Below are 20,752 nucleotides of genomic sequence, written 5' to 3' on the forward strand. Positions count from 1 at the left end.
TAAACAATTAACCAAAGACAATCCAGGACCTGATTAAAACTCATTATACGCTGCCTGAGATAAGAGGGCAGTTTTAATCTGGTGCTGAAAAGATAACAGTGTTGTTGCCAGGCAGGCCTTGTTGGGGAGATCATTCTATAATTGGGGGGCCACCACTGAGAAAGCCCTCTCCATTGTTGCCACCCTCTGAGCTCCCCTTATGGCGAGGGATCCAGACTACCTGTAAGTGGAACTTTGGTCATGGGACAACCTGCTGGAGTAAGTGGGGGGAGGAATTTTTGCCTGTGCTGCTCTGGAGGGTCAAGTGAACCTCTGGAACAGCATGGGAGGTGGTGCTCCCCGCCTTCCTCCAACAGGGAGTCTCCACTAGATCTTGATCCCTTCTGCAAATAGAAGTATGGATCCAAACCAAAGTGTTAACTCTATGTGTTAATTTCCACAGCTCTTGCTAGACCAGCACTGTGTGTTATATTTTGAGGTCTGAAATCATAAAAGTCATCTGACACCCTGAATCAGCTACTGAAAATTCCATAGTGGACATGGGCTACAAGGCTGCTGTTTCTTATTCAGGTGGCAAAATATGTTTTCTCATATGAAATATGAAGGTCATTCTGGCAAGTCACCTCTGTCAACTGTGTGTGTGTGTGTGTGTGTGTGTGTGAGTGAGAAGAACAGCGTAAATATTTAATCGGGGCATTTTCTTGACAGATTGATGTCACTCTTGGCTTTGCACTTCAAAGATGCCCCTTTGATGGAAAGGTAGTATCATTCTGCTAAACAATAAAATACTGAGCTAAAGACTTCCTTGTCTAAGACAAAGGATTGCTCTTTAACTTGGAAAGCATGATTTATCCAGTATCAACAGTTCACGGGTTTTCTCAAACAACTCCATTTAGAATCAGGATTCTGCCACAGCAGATGGAGAATTGCTAATTTCTTTAACAGTGCAATCCTATGCATGTCTACTCAGAAGGAGAGCCCTTAAATAGAATCATAGAATAGTAGGGTTGGAAGGGGCCTACAAGACCATCGAGTCCAACCCCCTGCTCCGTGCAGGAATCCAAATCAGAAAAGACAGTTGCAAAGAGATTCATACTTCAAGCCTGGAAGGATAAACACCCACCACCTCCCATTCAATGGTCTGCAGATCTGACTGCTTTTGCTACATCTACATGTATATCCTACAGTCATCAATGTCATATGAGGCTTACTAGATAATATGGCTGCATTGGCCCCAGGAGCATAAACAAGTCACCTGTAGTGTTAGAGGGGCCTAGAGATCCACAATGCTTGCTTAAGTTCATTATGGGTGCCATTTCCTTGCTAGTAAGCCTCTGAGCATGTGAAGATGAGTCAAAGGGCTGATAGCAGTGGGTCCAAGCGCATTCCATACTAATGAGCCTGAGAGAGTCTTATCTGCCTGGGAAGCAAAGGCTGTTTACCTTAAAGTTGCAGGTGGCTGTGCTGAGAACCAAACACTGTTAGGCTATGTTGGGAATGCATGCTAGGGGGCACTTGCTGCTGTTATGCTGCCTCATTGCTAAGTAGGGATGGCGGAGAATTCCACCATGGATTTCAGTGAGGCCGAATGCACTGGCATTCGGCCCCCCGAAATCCGTGGCGGAACGGCCTGCCACCCCCCACCCAGATTCCCCCCAGGACGACACTTACCTGGGGCGGATGTTCCAGATGGTGGCGGCTCCAGTGGCGGCTGGTCTTCCGACTGGCTGCCGCCACCACCATTTGCAGTCCGGTCTTTGCTGTGATAGGCTACGTAAGTCTTTACATTGCCTATCACGGCAAGCCAACAAACCCCCCACAAAAAACGGCGTACGCAAATGGCAGCGGCTACGGTGGCCACCATTTGCGTTCCTTATTTTTCGCCGGTTTAGTCTACATAAATATTTACGTAGGCTATTACGGCGAAAAAACAGGGGGACGCAAATAGCATAGTGGGTGCTATTTGCATTGCTTTTTGTTCCCCGTTTTAGCCTACGTAAATATTTACGTAGGCTAAAATGGCGAATAAAAAAGGAATGCAAATAGCGCCCACTACGCTATTTGCGTTCTCCTTTTTTTCCCTCCGTAATAGCCTACGTAAATATCTACGTAGGCTAAGATGGCAAAAACCTTCTCTGTGGTGGCCCCCACTCTGTGGAACTCCCTCCCTAGGGAACTCCGTCATGCCCCCTCTTTAATGAGCTTCCGTCGTGCATTAAAAACGTGGTTGTTCAGGCAGGCATTTGGGGTGGGTTAGGGTATTTAAAAAAAAAAAATTATGGTAAAATTTTATTGTTTTAAATTGTTTTATGGTGGGTTGTACATCGCCCAGAGTGGCTGGGTGACCAGTCAGATGGGCGATTAATAAATTTAATAAATAAATAAATAAATAAATAAATAAATAAAAACAGGGAATGCAAATGGTGGCCACAGTAGCCGCCGCCATTTGCGTACACCATTTTTTTTTGCCCAGCCGTGATAGGCTACGTAAAGACTTATGTAGCCTATCACGGCTGCCTGGCTGGACGCAAATGGCGGCCGCTACGGCAGCCGCCATTTGCGTCCGCAGCAGCCCGGCCGCAGCCGGAAATCTGGCTGCGGACGGCCCTGGCCAGCTGCTCCGCGGAGCCGCCGCGGAGCAGAGCCGGCTGGGCAGGATTCCAGGGGGGAGGACCGGATCGCCTCCCCCCTGTCGAGGATTCCGGGGGGAGGGACGGAGCGCCCCCCCCACCGCAAACAGAATCCGCGAACAGGTAAGTCACTTTCGTACATCCCTATTAACATGTATAGTATAAAACCCATTGTACCCCATGGATCTGGGTTCAGAGAAGCTGTCTGATCCAACCATTGGGTACGCCTGTGTTCTGTAAGTTACTCAATAAAGTACTCCTTGTAAGTAAACCTGGGTCTTATTTATCACTATCTTGGCAACTCTAAATTAAGAGGTCAACACCCACGGCGGGGGCAATACAATGGCGTGCTTATATTAATGTATATATTTGAAATAATAGTGTCAACCCCTTTTCTTTTTCTTCTTTTATTAATGGTGTTGAAAACTATTACTGTGAATGGATCTGCTTTTTTTTTCTTTTTCATTTCACCCCCACTTCTCTTTTATTTCACACACACACACACACACACACACACACACGAGTAAATCCAATGGCATTTACTCCTAGTGTATGGGAATGATGAAAAATAAGATTTGTAAACCCTGGAAGACAACTATTAAACTTTTAGAAATATATGCCAGAATCCAGGAGGAGTAAGTACAGTATGTATAAGCATTTCCATGTAAACACAGCATTTCTCCATTCTTTCCAACTGCAACTTTTTGTTCTGCAACAAAACCCCAAGGCTGCTTCTACATTAGGCATTTAGTGTGGAATCTCCATGCCTTGTTCATTCATATTTTACAGGGGGTCTATGAAGCATAGTCATTCATTTGTAATCCTCTCACGGTTTCCCAGCGCTTTTTCTGTCTTTTTTTAATTGCAGACAGTCCAATGTTTTTGAGAAGGGCAGTGGAATAACACTACTTTTCCATCTTTTTTAAGAGGTGTGATTTTGACATGGCCAGTGATGCATCAGGCAGGTGAACCTATTATAATTTTAGAACCTCATTAATGTTCTAAAATCAAAATCTTTTACATAGTGCTAAACCTCTTTTCCAGCGATATTTTTAAAATATTAAAAATTTCAGCAAAATATAAATGCAAGGGTGTTACCGTGCTATAACACTATGATGCTTATTTTTTAAAAAGAAAACTTCCCAGTCACTGGCCCTTTAGAAATATAGTTTTGTCCTAATTAAACCAAAACAAACCTTAAACACTTTGGGTTTTTTGTGACATTTCATGTGCAGTAATGGGTAATCATGCTTAAATGAATAAATGCTTAGCACTAAACAAATAATTGATTTTAGTGTTTTTTAAGGATTGCTTGGATTTCCCTCCCCAAATGGCAGCTCAAGATTGGACCTACCCCCTCGCTATCCCACAGCACCTATATCATCCCAACCTGTCTGAACAGAACATATGGGGGGGGGGGGAACAATACCTCCAATACTGTGGAAAGTCAACTGCAATTCTGTTTGTAGCTTGCAATGCAAGAGCAATGATTTATTAGCACCAGCTACACATCTGCAAGCAGCCCAAGCAATGTGCCAAGGATGTGACCTGCACCCAGACTCTGATCCTGGAAGTGGCAGCTGCAGATCTTTTGGGTAAGGGACCTAAATCAACACCCCTCTAACCCATCCCAAGGCCATTTGTTCTCTTAAAGGTCTTTGAAGAAGATGCAGTCGGACCAGGGCACAGCTGAAGAGCTTCTCCTTAAAATTCCTTGAAGGCTCACTTGAAGGACAGCATCCTGGAGGGCAACCGGCTTCCTTGAAGATCAAAGGACACAGATGAATTGTTGACCTTGATGGATCAACTTCCTGTGGTCCCTGGGACACTCCTGCCACTAGTTCAGCTACTGACACTACTGCCGGTACACTCCAATTTGTGGGGGTCTGGGGCTGCGGGGCCAATGTCCAGGGGCCAATGTCCAGGGCCCCGCAGCCCCAGCCCCCACAAAGGAATATCCAGAAATGGTAGGTGATGGGAAACAGTGGCAAACAGGCCTAGCATCAGCACCTGGGCTGGTATGGGCCTGTGGGGGCTGCTGGGGCTGAATTTGCTCTCTGTAGCATCTTCTTCTTCTTCTTTTTTTTAAAGGACATTATAGTTGGGGTAGCCAGCCAGGCATGCATATGGTAACAGATGCTTATTTTATTATTTTTATTTTAATCATATTTTATTATTTTCTACAACAAAATGGCTCACTCCCCCAAAATGTTCATTCCTCCAAAAATGGGAAAAAATGTTCAAAAAATGGGAACATTGGAAAAATGGGGAAAACGTTCATTCCCTCCCGAATGGCTCATCCCCCCCTGCAATTCCCAACAAAATTGCTTATTCCCAACTAAATGTGTTTAGCATCAGGGCAGCGGAAGCAAACTTCACTCTCTCTCTCTCTCTCTCACACACACACACACACAATAATCAGGGTTGACAAACAGCTTTTCTTTTTCTTTTTGCTTTAATACAGGGATGCGGAACCTAATCTGGACCGCTGGGTTTTCCAATCCAGCCCTTCGAGCCTCCTGGACAGGGCTGGTGCCAAAGCCCAGTAGGCCCTTGGCATGGCGCTGCCAATTGGCCCCCTGCTGCCCTCCACTGGTGCCACTCCTACCACACTGCCCACACCACTGAAGACCCCCTGACCTCTGCTGCCAAGGCCCTCCCACAACCCCTCATGCTGGACCTGTTCCTGGGGTTTGTCCTCCAAGCCCTGTCCCTGAAGGGAGCCTTTGCTCTGATCTCAGATCAGAGATAACAGCAGGGATGTGGACTTGCAGCAAAGCCAGAGACTCAGCTGGAGCTGGGAGGAGTCCCTTTCCCATGCTGGAAGAGGCATAAAGAATGGCTAAAATGGCCACGGGGCGGAGGAGACACTCACCACATGATGGCAGTGTACATGGCCATGCCCATTGACTGACATCATTTGGCCCATAGAAGGCCTGGTGTGAGGCAATTTGCCCTCCCAATACTATTCTGTACCCTTGCTCTAACATATCAGTAATGCAGAAACAGTTGTAAAGTGGTGAAGGAGGGGGAGAAAAATCCCTAGTTGTGTGCTTCACAGCTGAAGTAATATATCTGGCCGTCTAAAGGGGAGAGTCCCATAAAAGTCCAGAATGTAAAATTACCTAGTTGCACCACTGATTACTGCAAGACCACCACTACCATAGTCTGACTAGGATTTTTTTCCCTTGTTCTCTTCCTGCTGTAAGCTACTACCCTAAATCAGTTCTTCCAGACCCCTTCCTGAACATTCAGGGCTTTCAAACCACCTGGAATAACTTGGGGCTACGCACCTGAATATTAAGGGCAGCTTAGGGCTAAGCAGCTGAGTATTTACTGTAATTGAGAAGACGTTAGCATTTCAATTCAAAGGCCAATGAGAAATTGTTGCTATAATAAAGCATATCAACATCATCTATGCACTGTGAGGTTTGAACAATATCAACACACATGTACTGTGAACATCACGTTGTTCACATATCTTGGATGAGTGGTTCCAGAGCCTTTTAATGAACATTCACTGACATTAGACAAATAGACAGCACTCTAGCCCTATTCAGCCATTCTGTACCTGAATAGGGCAAACACATGAGGAGAGGGTGTCCAGCCTTGTCCCTCTCCTTTGTCACATTCATTGCCCTTTACTCATGGAGGGTGACTGCCTGAACAGGGCAGTCTCCTTGATCTGTGGAGGCTCTCCACGCAAGCCAGAATGTGAATTTTCCAGTGTTCTGGTTCATGTGTAGAGCCCCCACGGATCCAAGAGGCTCTCCTTTTCAGACAGTCACCCTCCAAAAGTATAAGGCAACAAACACAATGAGGGAGAGGGGCAGGGCTGGAATGCTCCCTCTCCTTGCGTGTTTGCCCTATTCAGGTACAGAACACCTGAACAGGGCTTTTGTGTATGTGCTTATCCTTTCAAGAACATAACTCAATATCTTTAAAAAATGAATTATTTACCTTTATCAGTTTCACTTTCAAAAGACAATTTCCTTCTTCGGGGTTTGCTGTTGTCACCATCTGAATCATTCGTGGCTTGAGGCCTTATTATGAGATCAGCCTTGATAAGTGAGATACCCACATACGATACATTAGACTCATTTTATTTTATTTTATTTTACACAGCTATTCACAAGTTTACCTTGGGTTGCATACAGACTTTGCCTTCCATGAAGGGACGGGCTCCTCCCATCTACAGAAGACTTTTGGTCCAGTGCAAGGATCTCACTGTGGAAAGCGGAGAGGCCACTTAATTTCCCCTCCCCTTGCAGCCCCCACCATCACCTTCCACACTGCTCTCGAGGGTTTTCCCCAACCCCCAGAGAAGAGTTTGGTGACTGCAGGAGGATGGGGGATCAACAAAAGTCTCCTCTCCCCCTTCCCACTGGTGGGAGCAAAGTCTGGAGTCAACCCATAGATTTTTTTTTTTTTAAAGCAAAAGAAAAATAAACCCTTTTCTGATAAGTTTCAGTTTTAATTATATGCATGTGTGGTACTAAAGAGGACATGAGTCTTAAAGAAGAAAGTTGAGTGTGTGATTGTTAATTAAAGTGCCTTTTCCATCTTGTACTCAGAATAATGATTTATGATTTTTCTTTTGAGCAGCATGTTCCCAGGAAAAGCTTGGTGAACAAAAATGTGAAAACAACCCCTTATGTGATGTGTATTATTGCAGACAATAATGTAGTAGCTGATTATAATTAGCTATGATGTTTAATTACACAATAATGGTGATAAATGTTGCCTTGCATAACAATAACACTGGCAAATTATACACTCTTTTGTTTTATCTTTCTAGCTCTTCCTTCTTTGATTTAGCGGAAATGAGATATTATTTACATAGCTGAAACTGGCTCTTTTTTGACCTCCCTTTTTTATTGTAATGTTTAATTATTTCTGCCTTATTGTGAAAACTTCACATATTAATTAATTAATTAAATTTATTAATCGCCCATCTGGCTGGCTACCCAGCCACCCTGGGCGATGCACAGCATATAATAAAACAGTTTAAAACAATAAAATTCTACAATAAAAATGTTTTCTAACATACCCTAACCCACCCCAAACGCCTGCCTGAACAACCATGTTTTTAATGCACGGCGGAAGCTCATTAAAGAGGGGGCATGGCGGAGTTCCCTAGGGAGGGAGTTCCACAGAGTGGGGGCCACCACAGAGAAGGCCCTCTCCCTCGTCCCCACCAGTCTAGCTGACCTGGCTGATGGGACAGAGAGAAGGCCATCCGAGGCTGATCTTGTTAAGCAGCCTGTCTGGTGTTGCTGGAGGCGCTCCTTAAGATAGGCTGGGCTGGAACCATATAGGGTTTTAAAGGTCAAAACCAACACCTTGAATTTGGCCCGGAAAACAACTGGTAACCAGTGCAACTCCTTTAGCACTGGAGTGATGTGATCTCGCCGGCAGCTGCCTTTAATCAGGCGAGCCGCCGTGTTCTGTACCAGCTGCAGCTTCCGAACCGTCTTCAAGGGTAACCCCACGTAGAGTGCATTACAGTAGTCTAAACGAAAGGAGACCAGGGCATGTACTACCGATGGGAGCAGATGGTCGGGAAGGAAGGGGCGCAGCCGCCGTATCAGATGGAGTTGATACAGCGCTGTCCGGCTCACAGCTGACACCTGAGCCTCCATGGACAGCTGGGAGTCCAAAATGACCCCCAGGCTGCGGACCTGGTCTTTCAAGGGTAGCTGTACCCCATTCAGCACCAGGTCAACATCCCACAGCCTCCTCTTGTCTCCCACCAAAAGTACCTCGGTCTTGTCAGGATTCAGCTTCAGCTTATTCCTCCCCATCCAGCCACTCACCGCCTCCAGACATTTGGACAGGGATTCTACGGCCAACCTTGGTGAAGATTTGAACGAGAGGTAGAGCTGCGTGTCATCCGCATATTGATGACACTGCACCCCAAACCTCCTGCTGATAGCCCCCAGCGGCTTCGCATAGATGTTAAATAGCGTCGGGGAGAGGATGGAACCCTGTGGCACCCCACATGTGAGCGGCCACGGGTCCGAAACCTCCTCTCCCAGTGCTACCCTCTGGTGCCTGCCGGAGAGGAAGGAACCTCCTGGGGTTCCTCCAGATGGCTATGATCCCTTCTCCTGGCCCCATCCCTCCCCCCATTGATTATTTGGTGGTTTCCTGGCTTCATGCAGTTCTTACCCATTCTAAGAGGTTGAAATGCCTCTCCTAGGGTTTCATTACTGGCAGTAAGAGGTTTAAGTTACAATCTGCCAGTACGTTTCGCATTTTTGGCCCCTACCTCTTGCACCTTTGGCTCTGCCTGCCTCTTTTGACCCCCCCCCCACCCTGGGAATGTGGCCCCCAAGAGCTTCTCTGAAATTGAATTTGGCCCTCAGGCGGAAGGAGGTTCAACACCCCTGGTTACAGGATTACAGCCTAAAACTTCCAAAGCAACAAGATGTTCCCCATCCAGGTGAGGCAGGCTTGACAGCTGGCTTGTAAGTTATGACCAAGCCAAGGAGATAACATCTGAAATCTCCTTTTCATTCCTCACTCTGTCCTGTTTAGTTTGATTGAGCTCTGCTGTTAATGCTGATGCTAGCCTTTCCCCACTTTTCTTTTGCTAGAAGGCAGGAGAAATGGGAGAACAAAGTGATTGGGTGGGTGGGGGAAGTTAAAGTGAGTTCCATTGAACTGGTACAGGGCCAGCCCAAGATATTTTGGTTTTGGTGCCTAAGCAAGAAATCCAAGAAGTGCTACCACACAGTAATCATAACACCACCTAGTAATTAAATAATGAATAATTATAGCAACAAAGATATAACAATTTGCTGTTTATTGGCCATTAGCCCATGGGTTGCCAGCCCAGCCCTGGATTGTGCCTAGAAATTGATAGAATGGGGAAAGAAGAAAGAGAGTATCTTCTGGTATTTTCTAATCTGATGTTTTAAAAACAGAAACCATAGCGAATGAGGAAAATATGACTAGCAGGACAACTTAGGTAGCAGTCCAGAGCTATTAAAATCAAGACGCATTTTGTCAATGACTTTAGCAGGGCTGAATTCCACTTTCAAGGCAATGTCAAAAATCTCAATCATTTTGTATTTCTTATTAATATAATTGCTATACTTTTCCCTGCTGGGATACCGTTGTCCAACCACCATTTGTTTCAAAAAATGTGTTTGTGTGTGCTTGACAAAGCACCGTGTTTTTCATGCCCCAGTCAAGCACTGCTAAAGGTGCAATCCTATGCATGTTTAGCCAGACAAGAGGCCTACAACTCCCAGCATGCCTTAGCCAGCCATGCCGGATGGGGAATGCTGGGAGTTGCAAGTTTCTTTTCTGTCTAAACATGCATAGGATTGTGCCTTAAGATGAATAAACTTAATCCAAAGCGGGAGGGCAAGATCTCTAGCATTCTTTGTCCTTTCCTTTTTTTTCTTTGCTAATATTTGTCATTTTGGGTCACTTGGTTTTGTTTTTGACAAACAGATTTGATTGTCATGCTGTCTTAATTCCATTAATCTCAAGATATTATTATTTACTAGTGAGAGGAAATTCCGACATTCACGTACTTTGGGGTTTTCATGTCTCAAATTGAAAGTGAGCTCTAGATTGGTGAGAAACAGGTCAGAAAATTCAGGGTACATATCCAAAACTTCTAATAAGTCTTCTCGTTGGATCTTATGCAAGTCACAGTAGGTTAAAGCTCTCACATCTGCATTTGACTTCCCAGGTTTTGCATAAAGATGTACCATCTCTCCAAAAATATCATTTTTGCCTGCAGCAATAAAAACAAAACAGTACAGAAGAAATTACAAGAAATTCACACACGCCCTTCTTCCCACAAAAGTAAGAAATGCAACATAGCTCTCCAAAAACAAGTTTAGAATCAGCTGTTACTTTCTTAAAAAGGAATTGTGGATACCCACTCTTCCTGGAAACCATACATTATGACCTATCCACAGACATGCAACATAATTACATTGTACAGTGTTTCCTCGATTGTACCATTCAGACTGGAGGACCGCCCCCCCCCCCCCAGGTCCCATCCTGAGACCAGCTGTAGATCAAAATAGGGTGTGGGTGAAGGATCCCTGTCAACCACCCCTTAGCAACAAAGGAACAAATTAACATGTGGCAATGTCAAGGCTTAACAAAACATCTCGAATGGAAGAGATCCCGAAAGTGAAAGACTCATATTCTTCACATTTGACAGGAAGCAGGACTGGGGATGTCACTGACTCTATCATATCATTTACTGGAACATCTATTGACAATGCCCCAAATGTGAACTGCATGTGATCTTCATCTTTCATGCTGGCCATATTGTACCCATTGAATACTATGGTAACCTTCTCTCGGGTAGAGTTTTGATGTACTCTACTATATGTCTTTGAACAGTGTAGATTGAGGATGTATGACATGGTGCAACAGATAACTGCCATCAGTCACATAACAGGGTTGTGAGATAGTGCATATGGACTGCCTGTGTGCATTTCCAGTATAGGTATCAAGGATGTCTTGTGCACTCTCCACACTATGTCATCAAAAAGTGATATGGGCCATGGTGCTAGTTTGTAGGCAAGAAATGATAACATCTCCACTTCACTTTTACCAACACAAATTAATCACTGTCTCCCCTCCTTACTTATTCATGGATGACAGGGGAACAACCTTGCTTTTCTCTGCAGATGAAGATAATTCTAGGTTTTGCTGACATAGACAGATGGAAAAGAGGTCCACCGCTCCCCCCCCCCCCCGTTAATGTTTCTGGATGATTCCAGCTCTATGTGTGTTGTGCTCATAAAACAGTGGTTGTGAGGAGCATAAGAAGGTTTGAACCCCTGCCTGTAGGGGATATTTGGGGACTTACAGCAGTAGCATTGTTGTTGCCTGTGCTACTGGAGTGAGGGTGGTGTAGAGTTGTCCTGTGTCGTGTGTGTTGTATTGCCACGGTGTGTGCTGGTGGCATTTCCCTGTCATCGTGAATTCATTGGCTCCCTCTATATGGGTGTCATTCCAGCACAGTCCCCAATTAGTGACCACTGGTGGTGTTTTCAGGGATGCTGGGGGTGTGTCTTTCAATTTTATGCAATTTTTTAATTTTCTGATGGTGTGTTTTCCCCTTCTCAGGCTTAGCATATGATCGATATAGTGCCTGTTCCACCAGCTTAACAGTTACAGATCTCCGGTCCCAGTGTAATATGATTTAGGACTGCTCTGTCAGGCTGCAATGCTATGCAGCCTTACCTGAGAGTAAGTCCCACTGAAGCAATGGAGCTTATTTTACTTATCTTCCTATGCTCTAAAACTCTTGGAATTTACAATTTTTTTAAAAATCCCAGATTCTCAAATTAAACTCCGTAGATATATCAGTAGAGTTTATCTTTTCATTCATTCTGACACACAACATTGTGTCTTGTCTAAAAAAGGACTCATTATTGAGTGAGCAACCAGATTTAATGCAATTTCTGAATACTTACCAAGAATCGCTACCACCATGTCATTCTTGAGGATTTCAATGGAGCCTCGTGAAAGGAAGTAAAGCGCAGTCAGAATGTCACCAGAATGGACTAGTGTGTCCCCAGGAGGTGCATGTGTCGTCTTAAACTTCATAGCTAAAGCTCGGAGACAACCTTTACTGGCCCCCTGGAAAGCTTTGCAGTTTTGAAGTAAACTTTGGTTGAGGTGGAGACAGATATCAGCTTGTAAACATTCTGGAAACCCCTTTAGGACCTGATGAAGGCAACATGAGAGTTTAGTGCAAATTGGCCTGCAGTTTTGGTTATCTTCTTCTTGCTCAGTTAGGACGTAATCAGATTAAAAATAATAATTATTATTAACAGTGAATCACTGTGCAGCTTAATCTGTATCCTGCTGGTCTTTTAGTATATCAAGAATCTTATTGATTTTATTAGACAAAGGCTGTTTATAGTTCAGCATGGGGTCACAAAGAGTCAGACACGACTTAAGGACTGAACAACAACAACAAGTGGGCTGCCTTTGTTGACATTGGCAGTTGCAGCATAGCCATGGTGATCCAGTGGGCAAATTTTGTACCTGGGTCTGAGACAAAAGGGTTCCAATTCCATCTCAGCCAATGAGTGCAAGTTTCTGAGCTTTGCATCTCTTTCTCATATACTTGGTACTCTACATCACCTGTCTATTATGGTGAACGAGAGAAACTCAATTGAACGCCAATATTTAAGCACAGAATATCTGAAGAGAGATGTTTATTTTTAGGATTTAAAACAAATAGAATAAATTGGCTTCAACTAGCACCTGAGTCTCCTTATCCACTACTTTAAAAAGATGTGTTACATTCACATATTTTACTTTAGCTGTTAAACTTTTTTTGTTCCACATGGCTTTTGAATCAGTTTAAATGAATTAGCTCTACTCTCTGTTTTTAAGATTGTCTTTCTCCTGCTTTTAATGTTGCTGTGTGTGATGTTTTAACATTTTGTTTTTGTTTTGAATTGTAAGTCACCCAGGGGAACCTTTTTTCGGGCAAAAAGCAACTCAGAAGTAATTTTTATAAATAATATGTAGCATTAATCTAATATATATTAACAAAATAGTACAAAAACTACAATGCTTAGTTCTTTCAATAGGTTTTTGTTTCACTTCAGCACAATAAAGGTCTGTGCAGTCATTTAAAATTTCATAACAAAAACAAGAACCCCATCTCTCCAACTTTAACAACAATAACAACACCATGGATGATCATTATATTTGACATGAAGATACCACTTCACCAAAGCCAAGCTATGATTCAAGAAATGACCTTAAACAAATGTTTGATATGTTTCTATGATTTGGAAGTAAACTGTGAAAGAACAGAGAACATTATTATAACAGATGTTAATACAAAAAATTGAACAATTTGAGGATTGAGACTAGGGGTGCCATTTCAGATTTCAGTAGGGAGGGCTACATTTCTCAGCTAAGTTTCTAAAGATTTAAAATTTTCAATATTATTATTTTTAAATAGAGGATTAAAAAAAATTGTCATGGCTGGCTTGGATCCAGAATGCCTATTTGGGGGATGGAAGGGCTCCTTCTATTTGTGGAATGGGCTCTGATCAGTCCGGGGCTCCTGCTGGAGGTAGGGATGTGTATGATGCTTGCCAATTTGTCCTCCCCCTGCAGGCTGCAGCATCACTTCCCATGCTGTTCTGGAAGGGCCCCTGACATCCCAAAGCAGAGTTGGAGAATAGGGAGCTGCAGGGGGAAAGGCGGAATTGCTGTCTCCGCTTCCACTTATGGGAGTAGCCACTGCAGAGAAGTCTGGATTCAGCCCATTCACTAAACCCATGCTAGAGGCGAGTCACCTTTTTCAGAAAAGGAGCAGTGCCGTTGGTATGCATGCCTGGTTTGTAGGACCATAACTTGTTACACAGTGTGTGGAACCAGGGCCAAAACAGACATTACTTGAAATCTGTCTAGCAGTGACAGCTTTTTTTCTTTTCATTTTTACTCAAGAGTAGGCTTAGGGCCCCCGATTTGGATTGGTAGGGGGGGCTTTTAAGATCTGGATCAGGGCACCTTCATCTTCTCTAGAATAAAAATGGGGGGGGCATAGTTGCCAGACACAAATTTAAACTAATGAGATAACCAGAAATAAAGATGCTCCTGAGAAGTTAAAAAATGTGGTCTGAGGCACAGTGGGAAAGACAGTCCCCACTCCATCCTCCCTAAATGGCACCCCTGCTCAGGACACTGTCACATAAAGCTACACATCTTAGAAAAAGCCAACAAAAGGCAAAGGATCCAAATAAAAAGCACTTCATAGGACAGAAAAAGTCAACCATATCTAACAAAACAACAACCATAGGAATATGATTCTCCTTATCTCAACAACTGTGCTGGACAATTATTAACAGTCTCACAGTAGGATATGCTAATAACTGGTTTACTTCCATCAGCGCAACAAAAAACATCAGGCTCCTATACATTCACACCAGTGCAAATGTTTAGGATTAACATGTAAGTGACTTTACATTTCAAGGTTATTTATTCTGTACACAATTATACACGAACAGGCTAATCCTATGCTTGTTGACTCAAAGGAGTCCTAGACTTCCATGTAACCTACTTCCTTGTAAGTGTGCTTAGGTCAGATTCCCAAGAAGGATGTCATTATGGCACACAGGGTCAGCCATATGTATAAACAGTTGCAAATATTGTAGAGTGATCTTCTGTCTCAAAGGAAGTCCTACTCTGGAACAAATATCAGCATTTAAATTTCATCCATGCCCTCCCTTACCAGAAAACTAAAACAAATATATCAAGTCAATTATCTAAGGATTTATCACTCCAGTCAAATACCATGTTCCACCATGATCAAATACTTCTTTGGAAGCTTGGATGTTCACTGTGCATTACCATGTATTTGCACCTTTTTTAAAATGGCAAAGTGACAGTAATTAAGGCTGCAATCCTAAATACACTTACTGAGTCGCATTGAACAGCTGGACTTGCTTCTGAGAAAACATGCAGAGGACTGCATTGCAAGTGAGGGGGCAGTGACAAAAGTAGCCAAAAGTAGCACAGAGCATTGGCTGGCAAGGTACAGTAGGTTGCACGTGGAGGGTGGTAAATGGTAACAGTTATAAAATTGGGGCTGTTCACTTAAGAAGTGCACATTCCTGTTTGCTTGTATATACAAGGAAATGATCAGGACATTGCACTCCAAACTGTAAAGTCTATAATGGCCTCAGATTTTGATTAACAGGTAAGCAAAACTATGCAGACTGTGGGCATGCTTCAACCAAAATTAAGCACCTTTAACTGCATAATCCAAAGTATGTTTATTGAGACACAATGGACCTTACTCCCAAGTAGGCATGCATAAGACTGCAGCCTTAGTCCTATTAATTTCAGCGGAAGATATTTACTTACTTACTTGATGCAAAAAATATATATCCTGCTTTCCCCTACCAAGATGTATGAGATGAAGTATGAAAACAGACACAAGGATAAAAATAACAGCACCCCATCTCCAGATGGGTAGCCATATTAGTCTGTTGAAGTGAAAACAACCAAGAGTCTTGTGGCACATTGAAGACTAACAAATTTATTATGGTATAACCTTTTGTGGACTACAGCCCACTTCTTCAGAAGCATAGAGTGTTATCCTGGGTTCCAACTTTGTGTGTGTGTGTGTGTGTATACACACATACACACACATACATGCGCACGCGCGCACACACACACACACTGTGGTGGTGGAGGATTGTAACCAGTGAAGTCTGCAGGAATTGAAATGAAAACAACCTTTGTCCCTATTCATCAGGCTGCAAGAGATGGCACTGGACCTCTTGATGAACTGAAGCTCAGCTGCTTCTCGTTAATGCAAGATTATCAGACTAACGCTGCAATCCTATAATCACTTACCTGGGAGTAAGCCCTATTGAAATAAATGGGACCTACTTCTAAGTAGATATGTATAGGATTGCAATATAAAAGTAGTATCAAGAGGAAAAAGATACAAAGAGCCAAGGCTAACAATATATCACTTAAATTGAGCAGCAACAGAATGAAAAGCTTGTTTATAAAAGAAATGTTTCTTTTAGATCACCTAGGGGAGTTCCACATATGGAGTGCCATGTATGGTGCCATGCCACACACACACCTTCTTGTGTGCCTCAGAGGGCATTGGCTTGAAATCAACAGAACATAAAAGTGGGTAACTTTGGCTGGATCACACCCTGTATTTGCATATCTATCTGAAGACCCCATTTTTGTGCATTAGAACAGTTTACAGTTATTGAAAGATTTTTTTTAAAGACAGGGATATGTCAAATCATCATGTGTGAGTCATCGCTATTTATACTTCAATGGCAGCCAGGTACTCCCCAGTCATATATAGTGAGACAGTCTAAGACAGTATATATTTGAAGGCTGCAATCCTATGCATACTTCCCTAGGACTAAGTCCCATTGAATTTAGTGAGACTCACTGCTGAGTAGACATGTAGAGGACTGTGCTGCAAGACAATTACCACAGAGCAGATACTAAGGGCATTTGTAATGTAAGAATGAAATTTCCCTCTTTGCAAACATTTATTTATTTATTTATTACATTTATATCCCGCCTTTTTTCCTCCAAGGAACTCAAGGCGGCGTACATACTCCTCCTCCTCCTCCATTTTATCCTCACAACAACAACCCTGTGAGGTAGGTTGGGCTGAGAGTCTGTGACTGGCCCAAAGTCACCCAGTGAGCTTCCATGGCCGAGTGGGGACTAGAACCCGGATCTCCCAGCTCCCAGTCCAGCACTCTCGCCACTACACCATGCTGGCTCTCCTTGTGAAACATACTCACCTTGTGAAAGCCAGTTCTATAGCGTTCCACTATTATTCTCAAACTCCTGGTTTTGGAGTACACTGGAATAGTCCCATTGTCTTCAAGAGGACTACCACATACGATCTGTCTGAAAATCAACTTATCACTTGTCTTTGAAAATCCCAGTTTGAATCCTTGGACGAATGAGTTGAACTTAATTTAGAATACTGACACTTGCTACCATTGAGAGCAAAATTACTTCATCCAGTTATATTGTATAAGGTCATGTATTTCACATAGCCAAATTAGGTCTTTTAGATGCTGTCGAGCTATATAAACTCCTAGGGAGCCAGAACCCATATCTAGTCCCAGGGGCAGCATGCATATAAACCCCACACAATAACATCCCATGCCAGAAATACCAGTGGGCATTAGGTTGGGTTGTAGCAATGGGAGATCCTCTGTGCCCCTTGACAGGGCATCCAGCCACAGGCTGCTTGTGGGGATCATGCAGAGGAGCCAGACAGGGTAAGGCAGAAATGGTGGAGGGTCCTGCTGGAAGTGACACGAGAGCCTCTATTCGTATAGGTATGGAAGGCTGGGAAAAGAGGAGGAATAGGCTAGAATGACTGGATCAGGACCGCTGGATCCTGTGATGGCTGGAACTGGGAGAGCCAAAGAATGTCAGCTTTGTCCTCCTCCCTACCCAGTAAGAAGCCCTGGTAGGGCCTTTGGGGAACTTCATACCCTTAGGATATCCTCACTTGCAACAGGTTGACTCAGCCTTCCCCAATCCAGTGCCCACCAGGTATTTTGGGCTACAACCTCAATCACCCTTGGCCATTGGCCATGCTGGCTGGGGTGGATGAGAGTGTAGTCCAAAACAACTGGAAGGCACCATGTTGGGGAATGCTGGCTCCTGCTCCTTAAGATTAATTTTAAGAACAGGAAAAAAAACCCAGTGATTTACCCCACGTTGCACACACTGATTGCATGTGCAAAATCAGTTGGTTAAAGCATGCTAAAGGGGAATCAGCCTCCATTAAGTTATGGTTGAGGATGTCCTCACAGAGTGGGAGCATTTGATCATACGGAGTACGTTTTAATGAAGTTTTGAGGTAGTAATAATAAGAATGAGCTTATTTTATCTAGGCCAACAGCCTTAGTCTATCTGTCCCCCCACCCCACTTCCCTGGCAAAACCAGCTAATGTTAGATCTGCTTAGTCATTAAAAATAGTCAACTATTTTAATCATTAGGAATAGTTGACTATATTATATTGCCTGAAGGCAAAAACTTTTAAAAGTGCTGCAGGCATCACTGGGATTACTTCCAAAAAAATATGCTCCAGGAATACAGGTTTTCAGATCCGTTCTGAAATATCTCAGGTTTCTTCATAATGGAGGTGTTGAAGAAAATTGACTTTGTGTGTCCATAATGATTGCAGAACAATAAGGCTTTCTCCTTTCCTTCCTTAGAGACCTCCCATTCTGAAGGACTGTGAGGGACAGCAATTTAAAGAAGAAATCCTATGAGGACAGCTCTCACGCTCCTCCCAAGTCAGCCTTTCCCCAAGCTTGCATTTCTCCATATCCAGGCTCAGGCAGTAGCCAGATGTACCTTTTACAAGGTCCATCTTGTAAAATGATTACAATGTTTTCTATCCAACCAGAACCTAAGAGCTCTCATTCCTTTGTACTGAACTGTATTATATAGCATTATTTTAAATATTTGTATTGTATTTTATATTTTAAACTGCTTGTAATCCACCCAGAGAACATTGCTTGTTGAGTGGATAAAAAATATAAGAAATAAATAAATTCCCTGTCTTCATATTCTTGAGGCTAGATACTGTAACCCATTGCATGTGGATCTGCCTTAACTATAACCCATTGCATGTGGGTCTACAGCTACCTGCCCCTTCATAGAGGTGGCACGTAGAGAGCAAATTACACTATTGCTCCAGCATCTGTGCTGAATCCCTATGGTCTTCTGTGTACAACTGAAGGATTCTGACAGGCTTATCAAACATTACTTGTTTTATTACACCTGATTTGGCTGTCTACCAGAACGGATACACAAATGTCATCTGTGCCGGTTATGACCTCTGTGACTATGAAACAGTCAGATGTAAAGAAAAAAGAACTACCAGTTGTTTTCAGCTTGTGCTCATTACAGTCTTTCGGTAGAACAACAGTTCCGTGGAAGCTGCCCGTTCTAATCCATTGTTACCTGGCATCTGTGATTTTAAGAGTCAATCCTGCAGCTGAGCATATATAGGTTCACCAATATTCTAAGGAGAGACAAGCACTTAAGAACATGTAATATGATTCTACAACTGAGCACAACAGAGATTTTGGAATAGACACCAAGAAATACAGTGCAACGTCCTTCAAGAATGTGTTGACAAAATGTCCAAAGACAAAGATATTTGCACATCTGTCTACTGTTAAGGTAATCACACCATTACACACACACACACCTCAACAGATTTTCTTTCATATATGACTGGAAAGCTACTCTTAAGTCCTTTTCAGCCATTCCCCCTCACATGATTAACAACCGTGTATGGGGAGGGAAGGGCTGCACTCAGTGGTCCAGGCCCTGCCATTGCATCCCTGTCCCTCCACAGGTTGTGGGGGGATGTCTGTAGATGGGAGCCTGTTGTACACACATAGGCTCTCCCATGATGTGGCGACTTGTAAAATCAAGCCCTATTCAGGTATTCTGAACCTGAACAGGGCAAACACATGAGAAGGTGTGCTTCAGCTTCAGCCCCAATTCCCCCAGCGTTGCATCCATCGCCCTCTAATTCTGGAGAGTGACAGTCTGAAGAGGAGAGCCTCCTGTATCTGGCTGGGGCAGACTCTTGCTTCCTGTGAGTCAGAATGTGGATTTTGCTGTGTTCTGGCTCACGTGGAGAGCCTTCACAGATAGAAGAGGTTCTCCTCTTCAGACTGTTGCTCTCCATGAGCTGAGGGCAACAAGTGCAAAGAAGGAGAGGGGTTGGAATGGAGCACTCCTTCTCCTCACATGTTCACCCTGTTCAGGTTCAGAAACCTGATTTATGTGCAGATTTACACATCACAGGGGGAGCCTATGTGTGTACAGCAAGCTCCTCTCTACAGACATGCCCTTCAACATGTGGGTAGCAGAGACATGGCAGTGAGGGCCCCACTCTCTTCTCCCTACATGGTTGTTAATCATGTGAGGGAGAATGGCTGAATAGGGCTTTCATCTTGGCTGGTTATGGGATCTGAAGAACATATAATTATTGGGCAATACCTTTACTAGGACCAACCAAAATCATCACAAAACAGCAAGCAAGCTTTCAAGTCCTTCTGAACCCGTCATCAGTCCAGATGATACAAAAAGCAGGGGTTGAGGGGAAAAAAAAAGAAGTACAAAAATTAGGCCAAATGTTGTGGCCATGAGGTTTACATTTCAGACCAAGTCTCAAGATGGAGATTGCAGACTAAATTAATTAGTCACTGCTAGGTGTTGCAGGTATCAGAATACACCTAGGATTTTGGGACAGAGAAGCAATGGCTAACCCTGATTTTTGAAAACACAAAGTCTAGCTGTTTCCCAAATGATCTGTCTCCAGCCTTGGGGGAGGCAAACAAGGTAACTGTTACCTTGTCACTACTTGTACTTCAGGTGTTACCTTGTCACTACTTGTACTTGTACTTCAGGTGGGGATGTCACCACAATGCAACGTTGTATTCACAACGTTGAATACAATGCAACTACATTTCTCACTTGCAGCAATAATTAATTTCTTATGCACAGAGGAAAAAATATTTTTCATTTCTGTTATTTTCAAGCAATCACTTCAGTTTACAGATACGTGTATGTG

At 43.5% G+C, this 20,752-nt stretch overlaps 1 protein-coding gene across 1 annotated transcript in view; it reads right to left on the minus strand.

The window, feature by feature from the left end:
* KCNH7 (potassium voltage-gated channel subfamily H member 7) overlaps positions 1–20,752 on the minus strand; it is a 430,246-nt gene that overhangs the window by 35,120 nt on the left and 374,374 nt on the right. Inside the window, exons 10-12 of the mRNA XM_084811821.1 lie at positions 12,089–12,341; positions 10,178–10,383; positions 6,591–6,690 (exon numbers count right to left, since the gene is read on the minus strand). Coding sequence (XP_084667947.1) covers positions 6,591–6,690; positions 10,178–10,383; positions 12,089–12,341 — 559 coding nt within the window. The remainder of the gene's footprint in view (positions 1–6,590; positions 6,691–10,177; positions 10,384–12,088; positions 12,342–20,752) is intronic.

This window comes from Heloderma suspectum, chromosome 1, assembly GCF_057233095.1.
Source record: "Heloderma suspectum isolate Gila_16-S chromosome 1, 16-S_ref, whole genome shotgun sequence".
NCBI classification, from domain to species: Eukaryota; Metazoa; Chordata; class Lepidosauria; order Squamata; family Helodermatidae; genus Heloderma; species Heloderma suspectum.